This window comes from Chanodichthys erythropterus, chromosome 14, assembly GCF_024489055.1.
Source record: "Chanodichthys erythropterus isolate Z2021 chromosome 14, ASM2448905v1, whole genome shotgun sequence".
NCBI classification, from domain to species: domain Eukaryota; kingdom Metazoa; phylum Chordata; class Actinopteri; order Cypriniformes; family Xenocyprididae; genus Chanodichthys; species Chanodichthys erythropterus.
This window is the reverse complement of record NC_090234.1, coordinates 20,314,216-20,339,606: the sequence shown is the minus strand read 5'-3', so window position 1 is coordinate 20,339,606 and position 25,391 is coordinate 20,314,216. Positions and strand designations below refer to the sequence as shown.

The window sequence follows — 25,391 nt, the reverse complement described above, 5'->3', positions numbered from 1 at the left end:
TGAAAGATGATGGTGCAAAAACCAAGAAATGTATTTGGCAGAACACAAGGCTATGTCCTCCCTTACAAAACAGGGCTGAAAAGCACCAGAGGTAACCTAAGGACAGTTCTTAAACACAACCTGACTATCCAGAGGTGATCTTTCATTTTATTGGTGTACTAATGTGTTTTACCTGCATGACCTTGGTCTGGATTTCCTCTAGCTGGGAGCGTTTGCTGCGCTGTCTGCAAACTTCCTGATATTTTGTGTACTGCTCCCTCAGAGAGTCCAGGAGCTTCATCACCTGAGGCTGAGCCAGCAGCTCGTCGTCCATGGGCGACCAGGCTGTGCCACTTCCTCCACCCTCAGAGCCGTTGAAACGCCTCTGCTGGAGCTCAGACAGCAACTCATGCCCTGTGAGAGAGGAAGACAAAAGGGGAAATAAACATTTATGAGAGAAAAAAATCAAGGTTTAAGCCTTGAAATGTGAATGCTGTAAATGGTAATAAAGTGTTTCACAGTCAACATGTCAAGCAGAAAGAAAGAGATGAATGCTAATGTGATGGCAAATTTCCCTGTCTGTCAAGTGCTCTACTACAAAAGAAGTACAGATTGACTTAATATAGTATGAATACATCAAGTCAATATTTCAACTAATTTAAGCACCACAAAGTGACAGACTCAAATAGAGAAGAAATAGTAATTTTGTGCCATTGCTGTGTACTTTTTTGTGCCTCTAACAAAGATAAGGCATTTTTTAGAATTAACTGAAAATAGGTTGCCTTTCAACTCATGAGCGTGAATATGAATTAAATGGGCCCTATATGATGTTACATTGGCATTTGGATTGAAGTTGCAAAACAGAAACAAGGATAAATTAAATTAGCCCAATACAGCAACAATATTTATTTTAATTTTATTTTATTTATATATATTTTTTTATTTATTACGTCTCAAGAGCAGTGGAACTTTATTATGCCGTAGTATGCCATATTATTTTATTTATATATATATATATATATATATATAGTTACACTTTAATTTTAAGGTGTCAGTATTACAGTGTAATTATACATTTAAGTACTCAGTAATAACAATTAACATGTACATAATAACATGTACTTACTATAGGTTTACGGTTGGTGTAAGGGTTTGGTTTAGGGTTAATTGCATGTAATTATGCATATTTTATAGTTATTACTACAGCAACTACATGTAACGTGTAACAATGACACTGTAAAATATTTTAGTATTTTAGTGTACATTTTAACTGAAAAATTTCACACATAACAGCATTAAAAATTCAATAATAAATATTATAAAGTTCAATTCCAAAATATTCATACATCAATACTATCTTCATTACAGATGTAATGTTTGGACCATTATATTTCATTTCACAAATCTGCTTCCAGTTTCAGTGATTCATATTCATTTGACAGTATTTTTGGTTTTACTTATTTCAAATGTGAAGCAGAATTACAGGAAAGATAGTGCAGATGCAAGATCAATATAATATAATTCTGTAAAAAACAAATAAAACAAAAAAAAAAAGTTATTTTTTGTTAAGTAACAATGTAAATTAAATGAATTCATAATGAAATTAAATTAAGCATGTTTACTTCATACAGAAATATAAAAAGCATTAATAAAAACTATATAAAAAAAAAAACTACATAAAGACTACAGCAGAAACATGAATTTAATTGCATTTCAATTCTACTTTGAAACCATGCAAGTTGAATGTTTTGTTATATAGTTGAATATATTTTATAAAATTGACTATACAAACCAGCTTTAGCTTCAAATACAAAACGGTGTAATAACAGCACTAAAGCAGAGTTCCTAGCTCTACCCCACCAATAAAACTGAATGGAGTCACAGGCCAGCTGGAAAAACAGCTTCACCATTGACATCACATGCTAGATTATAGCATAGCAGTCAAAATTCCCAAACCAAACTCTGCTTTTTTAACTAGTTTTCAAATGGACCCAAAATATTTCAGAAACATCTAAAGGCAGTTTTGCAATTTCAAAGCAATGCCTTCATGCATATGATGATCACAGATAGCACAGATCGACACTCACCAGTCTGAAGGACAGTTTCGGGGTCAAATGAAGGCAGGATGTTGCTCTCTGAAGACCTATGATTATAACAATATGTTGTGGATGTTTTCTATAAAATTATGCCCATTTAATGAAATAAACTCATTAATTGTTCGGTGGCTTTAAAATCATTTTAAGTACACCTTTAAGAACTGCTAATAGCTAAGAGAAAAACAGTGAAATGGCAGCCATAATTAGGAGCTCATGCCTGGTGATAATGATATATAAAATACCTGTCCTTCTCTGCCTGGCTTCCTTTCTCATTTTCATTGATGACGGTAAGTTCATCCAGAAGGGATGTGGATTCCTTTGTGAATTTTTCAAAGACCTAAACAAGGGATAAATGGCAAATAAGACCTGCAGTTAAAAACAGCATACCGATATATTGATGTAGCTACACACCAAAATTATTTTTCTGCCTGTTGATGATATTCAATATCCATCTCAATATTTCTGTATTTGCACCAAAGCAGCTAACAAGGATCAGTTTCAACCAGTATTGTTATCGTTTAACAAACTATTAACCGTTTTTGTTAATTGATATAAAACCGAAGTAAAAAAAATACAAGTTAGATGGAAAACAAGCTAAATAGAAATATTTAAAAAGTACATAAAATAATGAATTAATAATTTGAAATGTTACTAAATACTACAATCCTAAAATAACACTAGTTTCAACTAAACACCCACTATTGTCAAGTAGATTCAAAACGAGAGGAAATTGGTTCTCACCAATCGTTTGTTGACCCAGTCCAAATGATCGTAAACCAGACTCCCACCAAATTCATCTGTAAGTTGGCACGGCTCGATGTAGCGTGTGAGTTTATTGGCAGACACCAGAATCACCTGAAACAGAGAAAAATAACTCTGAAGTAGGACTGAGGACCAAAGCTGTGCTTTTCACCATCTGTGCTATGAATGTAAAAGACAAGAAAATAAAACCCAGCCATGTGACTATTATTTGTTGTAACAGAGGGGAAAGTGCACCATTTATTAATGTTACCAATTAAACAGGCATCTGTGTGTGTAATGTAGCATAATCTGTAATCACCGAAGACCTTCTACAGCAGAAATGTCATGCAAGGTTAATATCTATGAATAATTTATTTGACATTTGAAGGCATATAGGACAAACTCTGCAGGTGAAGCAGCCCTTCCGCCGGGCCACAATCACAAACAGTCACTTAATGTCAGGCACACTCATTACCCAAAACTCTCTTTTTAAATAAGAAAACAGGGTGACGATTTTTATATAGTGTCATCTTTGAGAAAATCAATGATAAAAAGGGTTTAAACTGCCAAATATTTAATAATGATTATTGTAATGAAGATTTGAACATTTTATCTCAAGTTTTGCCTAAGAACACTACTTATTTTTGGTAAAAAGCACCAAAACAGAGACATCCTTGTCGTTACTACCACTACTACCACTACCACTACCATTACATAAATAAATGCTGTATAATGACAAACTATTTTCCTTAGACAAAATAAAACTGTTGGAGACTGTTCCTCGCACTACTCAGCGGTTTCTTTCTTCTCAGATAATCAAATTATTTCAGCTCAAATCAATATTTCATGTCTATTTATTCACTTCATTGTTATGTAGCCAAGTAATAAGTGGAATATATGTACAATCGGCTGGTCGTTAATGCAAACACACCTGTTTACAGCTGCCAAGCAGCGTAAAAAACTACTGTGACATTATACACACACGTTGATTTATAGTATACTTTATGTGTAAATGTTTATCATTACTATGTCTGTGCTTTCAAAAGTATGCCGTCTCAAAAATGAGACCCCTCCCTGCTGCACTTTGGTGTGTGGACAGGAAGAGAGACAGCACAGCTGTCTTTACAAATATGTTCAGCTGAGTCAACACACAGGACAGAGGGACAAGGCCTTGCTGCAAACAGAGTTCCAGCCAGTGTCACCAGAGAGCAGATGAGGAAAAATATTTTGGATTCATAATATCTAGGGTACATTACTCACAGGATGTCAGAGGCGTTTGCCTCCGCTGCGTGGCTGTCTGCCTGGGACAATTTGAGGAGAAAAAAAAAAAGCCTAAAAGATGAGCCACAGCGAGGTTTGTTTCATGTCAGTTTCACAAACTCTCTCTAACGGATGTTCTTGCATCTGAAAAGCCTTGTTTTGGACCGTTTCTGTGGTAGATAGTAAAATGCAGTTTGAGCATAAAAGCTTTTGAACTGGATTTTGTCTTATCTCCTTCTGTCATGATATCTTTGCAAATTCAGAGATGGAAGGCATGCAGAGAAACAAAAAGACAGAAAACTAAAGAACAAACACAACACCTTCCTCAGAAGCCTTGAAAGGAAAAGTTGACTCAAAATAACGCTGTCACATCTCATGTCATTCCAAATATGCATGCGGTTTTTATTCCATGAAACAAAAAACTGAAAGTAAGAGAGAAAAGAAAAGAAAGAGCCAGAGAAGGACACTGAAAAACAGTCAATATTATTTCTATTTGGTTATGTTCAGACTGCAGGCAAAATGGATTTCTTCTCAAATCAGATCTTTCCAGGCAGACTGTCTGTACTATTAATAACAAGTGATCAAATAAGATTTGGGTGTCCAGACATACCCAACCTACCTCAATGGGTTGCTTTGGTAACAATGTAGGCGTACCCATGTACGTATGTGATGAGGTTTTCAAAATGGATGCAGGAAAAATGGAGGTTGGAATCGCATTTCAAACCACCTCAATATGAGGTTTGAATCAGATGTTTGAATTAGAATTCATGTGTTTTTTGCTGTACAGACTTTTGAAACCCCATCTGGATAAAATCTGGATTTGAAAAAAAAAAAAAACATCTGAAATTTAAGCTATTTACTAATAATCTTCCCCTACACTACAGCTCTCAAATCTCATGTTTCTATTCTCAGGTTCACATTGACATGATTGATTCTTGCATACATAGTAACTGGACATAGTGTGGAGAATGATATTAAGAGCTACAGCAGAGGAAATTCTGTGAATGATGATCTGCCATCACACAAAGCAAGCCTTTTCAGCTTGATATCTGTGGTCACTATAAACAGTGATGGACACTACAAACAAAAACATACACGTCTGGAATGACATGCAGGTAAATAAATGACAGAATTTTAATTTTAGGGTGAACAACTCTTTTCAAAACCATCTGCTCACCAAACTTTTAATGTGAAATCCATTTAATCAAAGTAATGTGTGCTCTTTGAAATCCTCCCGTGACCCTGAACACAGGCCTGGTGCTGAAGCAGGAACGCAACAGCTTGGACGTGTGCCAGCTGTGCCCTCACATCTGCAAGGTTAGCCGGAGGAGATTAAACCCAGCGTCTGCTAAAGCTCTCTGGTCAATACAGTCCCCTCAAAGCAGATTGCATTCTGGTTACCCTACAAGTATTTAAACAAAATGTAAAATTTTTTTTTAAAAAATGTTCTGGTGCACAGAACAGAAAACGTGTCCATTTGTAAACTAGTGAATAAAAATGGACAAAAAAACAACACAAAAAACTGGATTTAAAATGACTTTGAACAAATCGTAAATATAAGTAAAACTTTTTACTTTTTATATTTGTATAACATGTTCAACAGTCCATTGCTGTCAATACACTAAGTTTTGCCTCTTTGTCACCATCTCTGTTTGAAACCTGCAATTGCAGTTATTTGCGGAATTATCATCTTAACGTGGGTTGTGCATCGGCACGGCTCCTCAGCGCAGATGAATCTAATGTTTGCTGTCAGTCACCACATCGGTGTGGATACTGTACTTCAGAATCACAGATTCTACATCTTGGAAGTATGACCAAAATAAGAATTTTAACCAGAAAATGTCATCTGAACAAGTAAGAAACAAATCTGCCACTTTTGTTCTGACCAACTGAGAAAAAAAAAGCATAATAAATTGTGCCGCCAATGGTGATTAAATCTAACGATCACTTAGCTCGGGTCACATCAAGCCATGCAAATTATTATTATTATTATTATTATTATACTTTGTTCTCAAACTTTTAATGTTGACAACATCAGCATTGCGTGACTATGTGTATTTAGTGTGTATTAGTGTTAATTGTAGATTTCAATTTCTGTAGCCACTCCGCAGTCCGAAGTCTTTTCACTGCGGGTGAATCTCCAGTTGTCACCAATGATTGTCATTTGGACCTTTCTGGATTACAATCCGCCATCAAAATGATAAGTTTAATTATTGCAGCTGCTGTGAGAAAAGGCTATAAATGATCCGTCACCTGCAGGATCCTCACATCCCATATAGCCTACTAGCTGGGATTCCGTCATGTAATTAGACGTGATATAATGACGCAAAGACCAACGACTGCATGCTCGAATTTCCCGCGGAAACCCACCAGTACCAATTTTATTATAAAAAATTATAAGCTTACGGTTGTGAATCAGACTAAGGTAAGGATAGTTTAGAACACTGGCTGGTCATGTACTTGCTCAATAATTGATTTTGGATCATTTTTAACCAAAAAAACATTAGACAATTAACAGACCTGGCCAATAAATCACTCAATTGGTCAAGATTTTGCTGGTTAGCATGGTTCATGCTCTTTTATGCAAGCAACATATAAATCCATGTACAAAAATATAAATGAAATGCTAAGAAATAGCTTATTCTAGGTATTATTATAGATCTCTTTATAATTATTATATTATTATTAACTCTCTTTGATCTGAAGGAAAGCTTATCTCATCAGCATATTTTGTACATTCACTTAAAGTCCATAAAGGAAAGAAAAATCAGCAATAATAAGCATAAAAATGTGCAGTCGTGTAACAGACGGTCCTATGCACCCTAAGTGGCAGTGAAAGAGGATCCACTTATTTAATAAGGCCTCCGGGTTTTTTCCTTCCCATATGCTCACTTATGCCTGGCCAAGCATCTGTGATGAAGAGGTTCTTGGGCAGAATGATTAATGCAGAACGCAAGGTCCTCGTGCACCTCAGCGATCGGCCGCAGATACAAAACCCCCATTCAAGTATGGATCTTCAAGTAGGTCAAGAGTATGGTAATGACTGTTTTCACTGGTCTCCGTGTTCAAGCCTCCACACTTCCGAATGCTGATATACTGACCTCCATTCAGCCAAAACTGTGCCATCTGGTAGTTGTAGGCAGCTAGAGGGGCCTGCTGGCCCAGATCACAGGACAAACAACACAATGACCCCAACAAACATACACATACAGAGGTTTCCATTTAGGAGACAGTGGTTTGACTGTCCTTCTAAACACGTCATTCGGCTCTTGGCTGGATCCATGTGATGGTTGCCAGGCAACATGGCGTTATTGGTTAATGCCCAGAGAGGGCATGAAGCAAGACAGCCAGACAAATGAGTATGCGGTTCGAGGCCAGGCTTCATCAGCACACATACAGCATGATTGCATACTGTAGTGCACATCTGCACGATCATGTTACGGTTAAATTCACATATAGCCCCATTTCATGCTCCTAAAGTGAATGCCAGAGGGCTGCCCTTTCAATGCAAACAACCACCTGCCAATTTCACCCATTTTCTTCATGGCCCAATTACAAGGAAACACTGCAATCTGCTCTAATTTGTGATATTACAGTAGAGATGACGAAATGGAGAGATTCATGAAAGTGACGAATCCAGACCAACCCATATGAAATATTCTCTTGTATAGCGATTTAAAACACTTACGGTGCATTCACACATGGCATCGGCGTTACTTGGGTGAATTGTGGGTTCCGTTGTGTCGCGTCGCAGGAGTTTCTTGCGGCCGAAGTTGAAAAATTTTCAACTTTTCAAGCATCTACGCAGTCCTCAACCAATCATAATGCCTTATGAAAATACCCTAGCGCAGACGCTAGCCAACTGCAGTCATGCAACACCGGAAAATAGAGGAACATCAAAATGGAGGAAAAGCTTATCGCCCGGTTCTTTGCGATCAGCCTTTCTATACGTACCGGGACTCATACCGGAGGGACCAATACTAGAAGGAGGTGGCAGAGACAGCTAGCATAGCATAGCATTCAAGTAGGCTAGAAATAATATGATTGGCTGTTGTCACTATGACAGTGGAGTCAGCATCAAGCTTCAGACACACCCTCCATCACATCTCACATGTCAAAACAAACACCGTGAGGCATCAGTGAAAGTTTCTATTTTGCCTCTAGAGGCCGCTCTCGTACTGTATAATGACAGCAGACCCTTCTCAGACTACCGTTTTTCGAAGTACTTTCGTTTATCGTACTCCTAAATTTGACTGTGCTCGTGCTCCTATATTTTAAAAGTGCTCCTAAAAAGAAATCTGAGCGTACAACCCTGCTTTAAGTGAAGTTTAAATATCATTGGCCAAGTAAAAACATTGAAAGCAAAGAAAGAACTTCATGTCAGTGTCCCAGAATGATTAAGCCCAGGTGTGTGCAATGTCCTTTAAATCACTAAAACAGCCCTGAAAACTTTATTTCACTCATAGCACAGCCCTTTGTGCCCTGACAAATGAAGCCGTTGCATTAGTGTCAATAACAAAAACACTGACTTACAGTGAAGCCCCAGACCACTGTATATGAGGTTTCATTATTCACAGCAAATGCGGGAAATTACCTACTTACACGCATGAGATCCCTCGGGTGTGCCTAATTAAATACACTGTTGTGTGTGATTGTATTATGTCTAGCTATATCAAGAGTACAATGATGACGCTGTGGTCTGATGTATGAAAAACACTTGCAGTGGAACCTTTCTAAACATTTAGGTTGAACACAAAAGCTGTTGACTAAATCAGTTAAAAAAAATACTGAAGAATTGGGAAGAATTATCAGTCTACATCATCGTCTTCTGTGTGTCAGAATAATGTGTCATGTTCATAATCACTGTCATTATTTGCACATATATATTTCATTTGAAGAAGACGTGATGAAAGATGTGCGTATACAAGGTGCTGGTTCATGTTTGGAGCAGGAGAGTACATGTAATAGGTCCATAAAAACCTCACACATGCTTTCTCCGGTGCGGATATGAACTATGATCCACGTGGCAAGCATTGTTAAACATCACAGCGCTCTGCACAGAAACCACTCTCATGTGTGCTGTGTTGTTACATGGAAAATATGACTAACAATATTTAATATGTGTTGGTAGTCAAACTCCATCTCTGACCGCATCATGAGGAACATGCAAACAACACTTTTGTGTTACTGTATTGTGGAAACACACACTTATAACACGTGTCAGAACACAAAGTTGAAGAGGCAGAGGTGAACGAACAGCACTGAAACGGTCTTTTGTGATGTTTGAATTCTCCGCTGTAATGAGATCTCATGCATAATACAGTGCAGCGATTGGATTAAAAGAGTTCATTGTTATAAATAATGCAGAGAAAAGCTCAGAAACTGATGATGTAGACACACACATACTCTACAGTCATGGCAGCCATTGTAGGCAGGAAATTGTAAATAAAAGAGGAAAAGTGTTCATTGTGACTTTAGACTAGGGTGACCACCTGACTATTGATCTGTTGCAGGTGATTTTGCAGGACAAATGAGACAGATAAATTTACAACTATTACACTATGTAAATATTGATTTACATTTGTTGGCAAACTTTGCATATGTGCCGATTAATGTTTGCGCTTATGGTAACATTAAATCCTGGAGAGAATACAATTCTAGATTCACGGCTACACATGCAGGAGGAAAAAAGTTTAAGCGTGCAGATGTGATATCTGAGCGGGAGCGTGCGCGTCCAGTTTTGTGCAAGGGAATCCGCCTGTGAGTGGAGAGATTGCTCGCGCATTTAATGCGCTCGACATTTTTCAATATAATAACGCCATAGAACCCGCATTAAATTAAATATTAACGCGAGAAGAAAGTCGTGTCTGAATTCCGCAATTTTGTATTAGTTAAAACAAAGAGAATATCTCGTTTTTCTGAAGGTGCTCGACCATTTCCGTCTGTGGCGCTTGATCGCCGCTGTTCGTTGGAAATATTTAACATCAGGACGGATGATTACATGCTTTAAATCATCGATTTGGGCAGCTTTGAACAGCTCTTGAGGTTCTTATCCAGTATGGAAGATGAAATCCTTGCTGGTGTAGTTGTGTTTACCGACTTTGATGAGGCCTGCTCTTTGCGATGTCCACTCAGATGTCATCAGAGGGAAAACCTCTCTCTATGATTGCGCTGGTTGGTTATTTTCACAGCTAGAATATGACGGCTGCACAAACAGATTTTTAAATGCTCAAAGTTTGTATTATATTTCTTACTGTGGTATTGTAATTTCAGGGATGAAAAAAAAAATAAAAGACATAAATGAAATGCGGGACACTAAAGTCTTGCAGGACAAAGCTCCTAATTTCGGGACTGTCCCGCAAAATGCGGGACGGGTGGTCACCCTACTTTAGACCTATGCTTAAATTTTAATTATTTGAGTTTTCCATGGTTGTTGACATTTCTGTCTTAACTGAGGGGATTATGATCAGAGGAAGGTTAAGCTTAAAATAAAAATGTTTAAATGTAATATATTTTTCTCCTGGTCCTTATTTTAAATGGGTCATAAAAAATATCAATAATTATCGATATCGACCAATATGAAACACTGATATTGTGATACAGTTTTCAGCCATATCGCCCAGCCCTAGTTTATACTACTGCTCATAACACATTTACTACTAGGCTTAAGAGATAATGGCCCAATTTCACAGACAGGGCTTAGACTAAGCCAGGATTAAGCCTTAAATCAAATAGGGCATTTAAGTATCTTTTATAAACGTACCCTAGAAAAAAACAACACTGGTGTGCATCTTGAGACAAAACAACGGCACTGACATATTTTATGATGTCAGTACAAGATGCCTTCAGTTGAAACAGCTTAAACATGCATTTTAGTCTAAGACTAGCTTAGGCCTCGTCTGTGAAACTGGGGGATAATCAGTTTAGATGGAAAGAATCTCAAGCTGACTAGCAGCACATCACTGCATGACCCTACTTTTTAAAACACGCAATTCCCCGGAGGTTCAAGATTTAGCGTGCTCCATTTCAACCTTTCTCACTCGTTATGACAACTAAACTATGTCACAAACACCAAAGTAGTCCTTTTTTTAAAGGAACCATTTCCGGTCAAGCTGCTTTGAACAGTATTGCGCAAGTCAATATACAAATAAAACTGACTCAACAGTGTTTGTACCTTTGCAGTCCTAACCTTAACCAATCAGATCACAAGATCACTCCCAATATGCCACTGCAACCAATTACAAAATGAAAAACACAAATACTCATGTTTGATTACTGCGATCACTTCCAAGTAACTTGTGTACTTCTGCCCATCCCTAATGTCAAACATATGTCAAAATATAGCTCTTTGTCCACTAAAACAATAAATCTCTAGTACACTTACCTCAAAGCCAAGCCTGTCCTTCTCCTTCCAGAAGCAGAAATGGGTCACTTTTTTATCCCAGAATTCGTCAGGTTTCACCACACACACAAGAGAGACCTCAGCTGGGATCACATTCTAGAGGAAAAACACCCAAGTTCAAAATCCAGCTCCAAAAACATAGCTTAGCTACACACACCACTTACATTCACAAATAAGATTACTCTTTTTATTGACAAATAGTGATGGATGGAATGTTATACAGATATAAAGGGGACAGGGGTAACATAAATCTTTTTGTTTACTTAATCACCAAATCAACCATTCAAAATTGGCTGATCAATGTTATTGTACCTACTGGTCTGAAGGACAGTTTGATTTCAGAACAAACTCCTGTCATACCTCCAAAAGTGCTCAAATAGAGAAAAGGCTGTACTTGATACTATTTTTAAATCCCATCTTTAAAGCTGCTGAAATTAAGTTAAGTTATCTGCACACCGTAAATGTACAAAGCACTCCCTCTTAACTGAAAACTGCAGGTCATCCAGAGGACACGTCAAGCAAAGAACAGGGTGAGGCTTTGATAATTAATATATTCTATACCTCAAGAGTTCTCTTTGACAAAACAATATTGCAATTTATAAATAACAATCCATATGTTGTGTTCCATTCAAAGTCAGATGTAATAGGGTATTGATTTTTATCAAACATTGTTGTTCTTCAAAAATATCTGTAACAAATACAAAAGCGACTTACAAATAAGGAATGCAACAAAACGATTCATATCAAGCCTGAAGCTAACACTATTTTTATGCTGCCTTTAAGCTGCTATTTCCTTCAGGAAATCTAGTTTTACTCAATCTTCTACTTGCAAACATGAAGGCATGTCGTTGCCTGGAGCGCAGAAGACAGTGTATTTATAAGGAAACAAAATTGCAAGGGCAAAAATGTCAATAGGGGCCTTCTAACAACTGATCTGTAAAACACTACCGTTCAAAAGTTTGGAGTTTGGTAACTTTTTTTTAATGTTTTTGAAAGAAGTCTCTTTTGCTCACCAAGGCTGTATATTTATTAAATATTTTTGAAAATGCATTATATTTGTGATGGCACAGCTACATTTCAATCACGTTTTGTGCAACATCATACACCCAATTTCTCAAAACAAATGCCAAAGTTGTAAGTTTAGGGGTCAGAAATTCTGACTTAGATTCAGTATAAAGGAGACTACTCATAGAAAATAAGTTGCAACACTCAATACAAGGACATCCCAAGAAAAAGAGCCAACCACCTGTTTTTCCTTCAAAACACATGTCTTAGCTAGTAAAGCCTGAAAAATGTTTTAGCACAATTTATGATGCCACTTGTGTCAAATTTTATTGTTATTGCCTAGAAAATAGCTGTCCAGAGATTGCCAAGATGGCCACAGAGTGAACGGACTTGCATTTTAGGACTATAATGTAACGAAGAATAAGAAAAATAACTAGCAGCCTGACTCTGAGTTGAGCTTACAGCAGCAATTCAGTGCCGCTATTATGAGGGGAAAATAACAAGCATCCATTCAGTTCAACAAAACTCAAAGTGAATAATTTCCAACAACACGCTCTACAAAACCAGGGAAGTCTGCCAACACATGAGCAGCATGGGCTTCTGATAACAGCATTGAAATCTCATTATTTACAGATATTCCTTAAGAAAGGAGCTGTATTAGAGGGGAGTTAAGCACTCATTAAATAATCACCACAAATGTTAATAGGTTCATTAGTGAAAAAGCAAGCACCAGATGTAAAAAAAAAAAAACAAGAGCAGACATGTGTTTCACATTATGTTTCTTTCGTTGCTTTCTGCCAAACTGAACAAAACCCAAAAATGGGCAAATAAAACAAAAGTCTCTTATCCTACCTGCAGCATCAGAACAACAGTCTTCACAATATTCCACTGAGACTTCCTGCCATCAACGATGACGGTGAAACCTCGCGCTTTGCACTTCTCGCTGCAGAAATAACAGAAAAACATGACATTTATTCGGTTGCATAACACAAATGATAGGCCAATACATGTTGTCAGTACAGTTGGATACAATGAATCAATTACATGACTCCTCTGTGGCTGTGTCGTTAAACAAACTAATTTGTTTGTTCTGTGGTGGCATTTTAAAATGAGCTGCAAATGTTTGTGTGAGCTAAAATGACTCACAGATTCCAAGAAACATGTATTCAATAATACACTTACTATTTTGGTTTGTAAAACAAAAAAACATTTCTTTTCATTCTTTGGGGAAAAAGAACAGCCAACTCACCCTATAAAAAGCCTCTAAAAATGTCAGCAGAAAAGTAATTTGGAGAAGGTCACTATGAAAGCGTTGAAAAATAAAAGAGACTACAGAACAAGTGATGGTCTTACTGCCAGTGGTCATGTGAGGCTCGACTGGCAGACTTTAACATTATTCAAAACTCAATTGACCGCAGCAGCTCAGGGTATGATTATCTCTTTCATTTAGACTCAGATTAAAGCAATAAACCACAAAAGACTGGGAGTTTTATTGTAAGATCTTGATTTTTACCATAGCAAATGAGTGTTCTCACTTACATTACATGTTTAAAAACATCAATTACACTGTTAAAGGCACAATATGTAAGATTTTTTAATTTAAAGGGTTAGTTCACCCAAAAATGAAAATTGTCAATTATTACTTACCCTCATGCCGTTCCACACCTGTAAGACCTTCGTTAATCTTCGGAACACAAATTAAGATATTTTCCGTGAGGCCTCCATAGGGAGCAATGACATTCCCTCTCTCAAGATCCATAAAGGTACTAAAAACATATTTAAATCAGTTCATGTGAGTACAGTGGTTCAATGTTAATATTATACAGCAACGAGAATATTTTTGAAGCGCCAAAAAAAAACTAAATAACGACTTATATAGTGATGGCCGATTTCAAAACAATGCTTCAGAAAGCTTCGGAGCATAAATGAATCAGTGTATCGAATCTGCTGTTCGGAGCGCCAAAGTCATGTGATTTCAGCCGTTGGCAGTTTGACACGCAATCTGAATCATGATCCGATACACTGATTTATTATGCTCCGATTCTTCATGAAGCAGTGTTTTGATATCGACGATCACTAAATAAGTCATTATTTATTTCTTTTTTTTTTTTGGCGCGCCAAAAATATTCGTCGCTTTATAATATTAATATTGAACCACTGTACTCACATGAACTGATTTAAATATGTTTTTAGTACATTAATGGATCTTGAGAGAGGAAATGTCATTGCTCCCTATGGAGGCCTCACGGAGCCATCGGATTTCAACTAAAATATCTTAATTTGTGGTCCGAAGATGAACGAAGGTCTTACGGGTGTGGAACGGCATGGGGGTTAGTAATAAATGACAGAATTTTCATTTTTGGGTGAACTAACCCTTTAAAATATTCAAAAACCACTAGAACCACTAGTGTTATATATTTTGTTGTCTTGTGTACTTACATTATCCCAGATATTTCCAATGTTTAAATCAAGAAAAATAAGCAATTTTAACCAGGACACGGACTGTGTCTGTGCATCGCCTATCAATGACATCATACCTGCATTACCCTCGATTTCCCATGGAAACCATGGAAACACCAAAAGCTTTAATATGTTTCTGTTCCCTTGTCTAATATATGTTTTATTAGAAAAAAAGGGAACAACTTTTTGGATATATTTACAGACAGAAAACTAATCATTGTTATATAGCTCAACAAGTTTAGTCTTATTGTTTGAATCTCATTTTCTTGATTATATTAATATGATATTCTAATAATGATCTAGCTCTTACTGCAGTGAGCAACAAGTGTCTCATAGCAGCCGCCGAGCGAACACACGCTATAACATTTTCAACACACTCAAATGTATCTAATATGATAAACAGAGCTGCGTTACCCCACATATGCTTGACCAAATGAAACAGAAGCGGTGCCTGTGGCATAATACAAGTTCCACTGCTCTCGAGCCTTGTGTCGTGCTCGTCTCTCATTAGCAATTGCTCCAGCAGCCTTGTCCAGCTCCCACAGCACTCGCCCTGCTCTGCTTCATTCTACAGCAACGTTAATAATCTCATCCATTAACTTGATTTCCACCCGAGTCCTGTCGGATTCTTTCCCCTGGCTGTTAGGTGAAGATGACATCTTCCATGATTCCACGCTCAATCTTGGCGTCATCAAGCTACACCTTTGTTTTAAATAGGCGACCTCTAGCGGCAAAAATACACATATTCTGCCTTTAAATTAATATTTTTTAGCAAATTACCCATCTTTTATACTGTACATTATAATGCTTTGATGTCTACACTTAATCGTAAATTTAACAGCCCCAGATTGAATATAAATACTGGTGCATCCCTAGTTAAAACAAAAATATTTAATGTATAGAGGCATTCACAATTTGCAGCGACAAGCAATCTGATCTCATTTTATCAAACTACAGCAAGAGCAATGTGATAAGACACCAATGTTCAATAAATAATCAATCCTAATAATGGATTGGAATTAGGGCTGGGCGATTGTCACGCGCATTTCGTCAGTAAAGCCGGTTCCCTGATTACCGCTAAATCGCCATCACCTGCTTTCAAATGGAGCGGCATTTAATAGAGCCGTAGTTCACTGACAAGCCGCGCAATAGCGCGTTCATTATCTGAGGCGATTCATCTTCGATAATGAACGCGATATTGCGTAGCTTGTCAGTGATCTACGGCTCTGTCTATTAAATGCCGCTCCATTTGAAAGCAGGTGATGGCGATTTCGCGGTAATCAGGGAACCGGCTTTACTGACGAAATATCGCCCAGCCCTAATTGGAATACAAATTATTCTGTCAAGTAACATACTTTGCAACTGTTCAGCAACAATGCATACAAATTGTACATCGTTATCTAGCGGTTTTGAACATGGCTCATCCAGTCAGAATCATATCTATCAGTTTAATAATTTTTGTTAAACCTTTATACTGTAACAGCCTACACAAATATAAAAATGGACAAACTAACAGAAACATACAGCAAAATCTTTCCAGAGCCTTGGAGCCTAAAAGACCTTTAAAAGTCTGGAGAAATCAATAAAAGTATTTTTCAGCTTCTAACCACAGACTGACCATGAATTATGGCCACTTTCTATTCCATGTGTGAATACTGTAACAGTGTGCATTATAATTACAATTATCAGATTAATGTTCCATTTCTGCTCTGAATACTTTTGACATGTGCTTGATGTACAGCCTTTGCAACAGAGTGACAGCTTTGGAAACCTCTCTTAAAGTTAATCTGTGTTTTTACCTAGGAATACTCAGTAGGTAATCCAGAGTGGCGCTGAGCTCCTCCATGCTGGTCTGTTCGGTACATAGTGGGATGGTCAGAATCAAACCACTGCGCCTGTCCTTGCCTCCTGGAAAACCAAACGGGCCGAGTCAGGAAATATGCAGAAAATCCGGCCGCACAGAGTGAAATATGATGAAGGAATGGAAAAACAGTGTAAGAATGTGAGGCTTCAAGTAAAAGACATAAAAAAAAAAGAATAAAAAAAAAAAAAAAAAACAGTACTGAGGTTATACAAAAAGCCTTTTGGAGGAGTAGAGCCTTGTGACATTGCAAACTGTAATTAATTCACAGACTACTGCATGGGAACATGCGCAGTTTCAAGGCCAGGCATCAGACGTTTCAGTAATGCCTTTCCTAGAAGCTTTCATTATCCAATTTTTGTGCAAAGACCTTGATACAAAATAATGTTGAGGCACAGTGCATTTCTACAAAATGATAGAAATATCAATTCATCAGAGAACACCTCAGTGTATGACCCCATTTTGCCAATGTTCTTGTTAACATGAAAGTGTCAGAAGCAGGAGGCATGCATACAACCTTCAATGTATGACATGGGACAAAAGAGCCCCATACTCTGATATACTGAGTTCTGGAAGGGATTTAAAAATAATATGTGGACATAAGGATGGCCTCTCATAAGCTAAAGGACAAGCAACTATTCATACGTGGCATTGCTTGCACAGATGAGTCCAGCTTGCATCAAGAAGTAGTAAATAACTAATAAAATAAAAATAAAAATACCAATTATTTGCCTCAACAAAATGCCTTGCACTAACACTCACTAAAGAAAATTTGAAAAGCAAAAACCTAATATATCATTCTACAATACAGTGTTCAGGTTCACCGAGTTGAAGCAGAAAGTAATAACAGATCATATAATGATCTCTGACTACATTATATTGAGATGAAGATGATGCTGTCTGAGACACAATCTTTCACATCCATCAAAGCAAACAAGAAAGCAAGCGAAAGGTTTCAAATAATCACTTGGCACTGTCCGTTTTATTGGATAGCAGCTTATTTCTGGCTCAGTGCTATAGTCACATCTAATCATGAAGCACAAATAAAGTATTCACATCACATCCTAGAGTAGAGAGGAGAGAAGCCTGCAGCAAATGCATTGCTGTAATATTGAGATACTCAACTTATTTTTGGCCAAGCTACTCTAAAATATTTGTTAAGTTGTTTTACATTCAATTAATTCAAATATTTTAAGTAAGCAATAAGGTACGAGAGGCTGTGCCGTATCGTGAATAAGTCACGGCCGGAGGACAATGTTAGCCTGCAACCCCTTCAGCTGTGACTTATTCACGATACAGCACTAGCCTCGAGTACCTTGCTTTTATTAAACAGTTACCACACAATGCAAATATTAAAATATGAAAAATATGTTGCAACTTTCATGAAGTAAAATCATTAACAGCCTTCTTTCCGCCGGAAAAAAATAGTCCCTGACCGTGAACAGCAACAGAAATTACATTACATTACATTACATTACAATATACATTACTTATATTATGAGTGTGTTAGTCAGTATAGAAAACTTTTACATTGAAAAGACTGAATTGTTGTGAACACAGAACAAGAAACAACTGACAAATGCTTTGACTAGCGCCGTCAGTCACGGGAAAACCCCTTAACTGTTAAAAGGACAAGATATTGCAGTGGACATTTAAACAGATTTTTTATTATGAACATAGAACTGACCTGAAGGAAAATGCTAAATCTGAATCGCTCACTCGATCACTTTCTCACAAAACTCTTCTACATAATACAGCAAGCTTCAATGAACAATATCAATTGAGAACAAACAGTTTATGTTACTAAGAGTGGTTGCTAAGGGTGTTGTGTAGTGACACACAAACGTTGGGTGAAGCGGTCATAGCCCTGTTTTATCGTGAATAAAACACAGCTACTGACCCATCAGAATCAAGGACAGGAACTAACAGTTTTATAAATCTTAATATGTTACTAGTCTTTACCTGACAGAAAAGCCAGCTTCTTCTTCAGCACAGGCAGTATGATGGAGGCCTCCATCCTGGAACAAGTCTATTGTCTACTTACACAGCTGCAAAAAATTGAAGAACAACTTGTTAGATAACACATTATGAATTAATTATTGATTCATACAAGAATCATCTAGGGATATAGCAAATAGTCCCCTTGGAATTATAAGGTTCTATCTGACATTGTCAAAATTGAGTTATTCACATATTCTTATTCTGTGACAACTTATTTACATTATTTGATGTTTCTTTTAAGTTGGATACATTTTGGGACTTTTTTTAGAAAACAAAAAGGTTCTATCTACAAAGTCGAACTCTAACTTGGTTATATAAGGTTCCATCTGTGAGCCAATCAGCACTTTGAATACACACACTTTGTCAAGTCACCGGACTGCTCCGTGACAGTGGAAGAGAGAGCAGAAAACTAAATCAGCGAAGACTAAACAATTCCACGCAACACAATGTTTATTAGAAACCTCATGATCAACTATTTTATTTACGATCTTGTCAATGACAGCAGCCCAAATTTCAGTCTTTTTTTGTTTTGCTGTAGCTATTGCAGAGGAGTTATTTTCAGTTAGACACCACGCTAGCCAGCAGTGCTATTAAGGTTCAGGTTTTGTAGTCTATTTGCATTATTCCAGTCACATCATTGTCATACGAGGGAATGTTATGTGTTTTAACCTTGATCCATCCTGTGTACATGTATTGAGCTGTATGTAGCTATAAAGCTCTACGCTATGGCATACTGGATTAAAGTGTATAAACTATATTAAGTAAGATGAAATGTAAAATTTTACATTATTGGTAAAAATGTTTGCATAGTTTAAATCATTTAAATATTTTAAATGTGAAATATTCTTAATTATATATAGTCAGTGAAACATTTTCAATGTTTATTTAACTTTGTTAAACACCTTTGCTGAAGCATTGTCGGTTTTCTTTTCGGTTTAAAATGTCTAAAATTTTACATTATTAAGCCTTACAACAATTACATGGTTCCTGCAATAATGTGTTAAATAACCCACCATATTCCTACCTAAATTTAATATTCGTACTCGACAAAATATTTAGCACTGCCTTTTATGCTTAACTTGAACAAGGAAAAAAAAAAAAAATTCTAAAATATGAAATAAATGTCATAGAAAGCATTAAATGTAACTTTCTCATGCATGTCAACATTGTTACTGCACTAATTTTATGTTTTAAAACAAATAAGTAAACTGTAAAGTTTAAGTAAAAGTTTCTTGAAAATTCTTGCTTCAATTAATGTTTTGCAAGTAGGGTTGTAACGGTATGAGATTTCCACGGTATGATAACCGTCTGAGTAAATATCACGGTTTCACGTATCACGGTACGGTATTAAACAATCAATTATTATTTATACCATCAATTAAAATGACCAATAAATTAATTAAAATGTTTGTTTTCTTTATTCAGATTTCAATAATCAAAAACAATCAAATACATTTAATAAATTATTATGGATTAGAAGATCTTTTATTAATAATTAAAATTCAGAAAGTCTGCTTTGACTTCATTCTTCTGGCTTTTATTTTTTAATACAAATATTATCAAAAATTATGTAAATTAAATTAACTTTTTTATTATTATTTTGAGAAGTAAATTCTATTTAACAATTATAATAAATTTCAGTTTCGAGTTAAAAAGCGGTCTTTTATTTTGACGGGATGTAGTGCAGAGCTTTGAGTTTCAGTGTATTTGACAATGGTTTTTCTCAAATAAAATGATGAAATGGTCATTAAGCGCTATCTCAGAGCAACCTTGGATATGTGTGTGTTCATGTCCTCGGATGACGAAACTTCAAACACTGAAAAAACAATAAGAGCGTCGCGCATACTTTAGTATGTAGTACAGGAAACAGCGCAGCTCATTCACACAGGCAGACACGCAAAACAAACAGATATATTTATACAGCCGTCTTTTTGCGCTTTAATATTCACAGAGCCCGCCTAGGCCATTTGATTTATAGTATGTTTTATTCATCAGTCCAACAAATCGCGCGTTTTTACCTGACATCGCTGCGTTATACTGTAACTGTACATTCCATTTTCATGACTGGATTCCGGGATTCCCTCTCCATCACATCATACGACCTAAGTTATAAACGGAACATACATGCATCTACACGGATGGTGTTCTCGAATATAGGTGAACATGTTCGATGCGTTTCCTCCTTTTGCAGGTAGGCCTACTTTGCGCCCGCATTGTTTTTGGATATACACTCGAGGACAGCCCCGCGTTTGTTTTTCTATATCTAAAGTATTCCCATAATGCAAATTGTAACTTATTTTTCAACGGGGCATAGAGATTAGAGATAGCAACTTCTGTCTCTGACATTGTCTGCTGTATGTGTGGGTGTGGAGCAAGTTTAGAGTGTAGTGAAGTGGAAAGTTGTTGTCTATGCGCAAGTGAAATTCTGCGTCTTATTATTATTATTTTTTTTACAATACCGAAAATAAGCAAATGTACACGATATGATAATCGTACGTGTTCATACCGTGATATATCGTCATACCGGTATATCGTTACAACCCTATTTGCAAGATAAAACCTCATAATTCCAAGTGAAAAGTGATTTTTTCTTTAGAATTACAAGGTTCTAGCTGCATTTGACCCATTCCAAAAATCCCCATTTACAGATTTGAGAGGATTTTGATATTGTACAGTAAAGAATACATTAAGGGTCTCTGTCATTTTCATGTATGAAAGAAACTTGTTCCCCCATATAATTTTTGCAATGTGGAATGCAAAATCTTTGAAGCTCAATCTCTCAAAACTGCTCAGAATGCAAATAGAACCTTATAATTCCAAGGGGATGAAATGACTATGAAATAATGACTATGCATTTTCATGATTATAGCCTCGAATGTCCCATAGGCATAGAGTGAATATAAAACCGATGACTACTTCAACAGAAATAAGATAGAGAGCAGTTCTTTGATATATTTTAAATGAAACACTAATTTACAGGAAAGAGGTTAAGGAATGGTTTACCCAAAAATAATGCCGTCAAGCTCCAAAAAGAACCAAAAACACCATAAAAGAATCATAAAATACAGCTTTGCATGAGAAACAAACCAAAGTTTGACACAGAATGTCAAACCTGCCATGACAGGTCATTTATTCACCCTTGTGTTGTTCCAAACCTGTATGACTTTCTTCTGTGGAACACAAAAGCTGATATTCTTAAGAATGTTGGTAACCAAAAACTGAGACATTTCCCAAAATATGTTCTATGATGTTCTACAAAAGAAAGAAAGTCATACTGGATTGAAACAACATGAGGGTGAGTAAAGAGTTTATTTTTGGCTGAACTTTCCCTTTATATTCTAGTCTGTGCTTCATGCAAAAAGCTACGATTTGACTTCAGAAGTTGACAGCCAGTGAACTATTCCTTTAATGCCAAGTCATACAACGCATTCCTGTTTTTATGATAACCACACAAGCACAATGTTAAACAAGAAGGGCTTCCAACAAAACCCTCGCCAGAAGCAAGATTTCACCATGCCAGAAATACCAGAACGGTACAAAAAAGAACAAACTGGCAAAACAAGCCGAAAAGTAGGTTAAATCATTATAATTAGGCAACACTAGAATGTTCACAGTGTGCTTCAATTACATAGTGATCTGAATGCAGGCTGATCTAGATTTCGAAAAGCTGACAGTCTCACTCACCTTCAACAGTGATGCAGCACATCAAGTACATTCCATCTCATGCGATTCCCTCCTGGTCCATGTTCTGCAAAGATGCAGAAAGATACATAAGAGGAGCAAAGTGAGCAGAGGAGGAGGAGAAAGAGGAAAAACAGGACATGTGGAAGAGTTACAGGGAGAGAGAGTAAAGGAACAAAATCTGCTTTAAGACCTTTTTTGGCATCCAGCTTACAGTTCAACCAATCTGAATACATCAGAATTAATCAGAGTGGTAAAGACCTCCTCATAAACTACCGAGAATGGAAGTGGTCACGTAAGCATCCAATAATCAAACAGCAACACTCTATTGGCATTACCCCAACTATAAATCATAAAAATTAAATGCCCCCCCAAGAAAAGATTATCAAAAACTTACTCAACTGCAATAATGGATTTAGGGAGGATTGCAAAAGGAGGCACAGCTAGGCAAACTGATCTTAACATAAGCTGATGCACAGAAAAGCGCAACATCATTTAGAAAAGGACAGCTCAGCAGTGATTACACAGTTTGCTGATAGTCTGCAAGCCAGGAATGAGTGCTTGCAAAATAAAATATGGCTTTTGGACCTTCAGAAGTATTACACTGCTGCACAATGATTTACCATGCAACCCACTGGCCCATCCCAATGCAAATTTCTGCCAATGTTTGTGCAAATGGTAGGAGTTCTAGGACATAATAATCATTCTGCATTGTCATTGTATATGCAAAACTGATTTCAAAACCAATTTCAGCTTCAGTATGTAAGGAGTGGCATATTTTGCATTTACAAAGAATGAATTGAGTTACTAAAAGAATAACCAACAATTACAATCAACCCAGAAATCAAAAGAAACAAAAAATGACTCATTTTAGGACCATTAGCAATTTTTGCATTGTGCTAGTATTTTCATGATCTTCCCCCGAATTCTCATTGCATCACCAAACTCTCAGTCTCAAGTATTTTTTTTTTATTTACAGTAAATGGCTTCAAAACTTCCATCTATTTAGATATTTAAACTAAAGTTAATACAACAACATTATGTATTTAAATGAGACTCAATGCAAAGAAAGTGCCAAAGTCACGTGATTTCAGTAAACGAGGCTTCGTTACATCATAAGTGTTTTGAAACGTTTCGAAATTTCATTGGTTCGCGTGACTTTGGCAGTTTGATACACGCTCCGAACCACTGATTCGATACAAAAGATTTGTAAAGCTTCGAAGCTTCATGAAGCAGTGTTTTGAAATCGTCCATCACTAGATATTGTTGAATAAAGTTGTTATTTTATTTTTTTGTCGCACAAAAGTATTCTCGTCGCTTCATAACATTGAAGGTTGAACCACTGTAGTCACATGAACTGTTTTAAATATGTCTTTAGTAGCTTTCTGGCCATTGAAAGTGTTAATTATCTTGCTGTTAATGCAGGCCTCACTGAGCCATCGGATTTTATCAAAAATATCTTAATTTGTGTTCCAAAGATGAACGAAGGTCTTACGGATGTAGAACGTCATTTTTTTTCATTTTTGGGTGAACCAACCCTTTAAGCAAGTTGTCATAAAAATGTCAACGCAATGAAATGGTCCTAACAGTATTCTTTTGATTTTGATTTTTGGACATATGTTTAGATATTTGTCAATTGTAACATTTTGATGACAAATTGCATATTTTTCCATCAAAATTCACATTCATTGGATTCTCATTACAGTACAGCCAATACTGTGATGCTATGCTTTGCAGAATAAATGAAAGGCAGAACAACAAACACCACCATGATGTATACTAATGAATGTGAGACTGCTTTTGGATTACTTTTTGGATTATTTTCTTTAAGAAAAACATAACTGTTGTTTTCATTTCCTTTGATCAAGTAGTGAAAAAGGACTTGGGCATGTTCTTGTCAGGACTCATGAGATTCACTGTGCAGCTCTATAAACACATAAACTTAGGAAATTTAAGAATTAAGATTGAAACTGTGGTCTTTGAGAGTCATTTCTGGCCACATAAGGACAACAGTTGGCCAGTCCTGGGAATCAGTGTCTGGAATCAAACCAACAGCTGGCTGAGAGTTGCAGGAATGACTCGCTCGTGCTCTGCTGCTGCTCAGGCGCGAGACAAAGACGGGGATCCACCTATATGGCCTACATAATATTATGATTATAGGTCATCTGCGCAGTAAAACAATCGCCACTACTCACAACAACGCATGAAGCTGGGTGCCACGTGAAAACACATCGAAATGCAGTTTGGCATTCATTTTACATGAACCATATTTTCTGGCAGCGTGCATGGCTACTGGCACGCGCGAGCCGCACAACAGCATGCATTGACCTATATTTCATTCTATGGAGGTTAATGTATGACTAACATGTATGTGGTGTATTTCAGGGTTGAATATAAGGACGGTCCCTGACTAACTTACCTTAGATGAACGTCGATAATAATGCTGTGATTGTTAGCACTGCTAAAGACGCGAATGCATGATCCATGTGCTTTCGCTCACAAAGTCACTGCATTTTTAATCACACTAAGGGATTACTATAAAAAGAAAAATTACCTTTCTCCGTTTTGAGCCCAGGAATCGATCTATGTTATTGATAATCGCCTTTGATACTGAGAAGACGCTCGGCGTTGTGTTTTGTTAGAAAGGGGCTGGTCCTGCTCACATGACTCCTCCCACATGGTGACGCAGGGCGTGTCTCTTACTGTAGTGGGCGGGGTCTAGCGCTTCTTTAAACACACAGTGCATCATTCAAATAATGATATCTGATATTTGTGGATGGATTGAGAGGAACTCTGATATCAAATGGACCATGCAAAAATCGTCAGAACATCAACTGAACATAAAGGTGAATAGAAAGGTGATTTATGAAATTAAAATAAATCCAAGGTCTTTTTTTCCTTTCTC

General features: G+C 36.8%; 1 protein-coding gene across 4 annotated transcripts in view; it reads right to left on the bottom strand.

Annotated features, from left to right (window-relative positions):
• sestd1 (SEC14 and spectrin domains 1) overlaps positions 1-25,145 on the bottom strand; it is a 51,254-nt gene extending 26,109 nt beyond the window's left edge. The window contains exons 1-10 of one of the 4 annotated variants that reach the window (XM_067410144.1): positions 25,041-25,145; positions 22,490-22,553; positions 18,767-18,852; positions 16,743-16,851; positions 13,336-13,426; positions 11,461-11,574; positions 2,817-2,930; positions 2,318-2,412; positions 2,067-2,122; positions 173-393 (exon numbers count right to left, since the gene is read on the bottom strand). In XM_067410144.1, coding sequence (XP_067266245.1) covers positions 173-393; positions 2,067-2,122; positions 2,318-2,412; positions 2,817-2,930; positions 11,461-11,574; positions 13,336-13,426; positions 16,743-16,851; positions 18,767-18,821 — 855 coding nt within the window. In that variant the 5' untranslated portion in view covers positions 18,822-18,852; positions 22,490-22,553; positions 25,041-25,145. Of the gene's footprint in view, positions 1-172; positions 394-2,066; positions 2,123-2,317; positions 2,413-2,816; positions 2,931-11,460; positions 11,575-13,335; positions 13,427-16,742; positions 16,852-18,766; positions 18,853-22,489; positions 22,554-22,883; positions 22,973-24,905; positions 25,018-25,040 lie in introns of those variants that run through there. The other 3 variants (XM_067410145.1, XM_067410147.1, XM_067410148.1) reach the window with 3 other exon arrangements.
• Between the last annotated feature and the right edge of the window lie 246 nt (positions 25,146-25,391).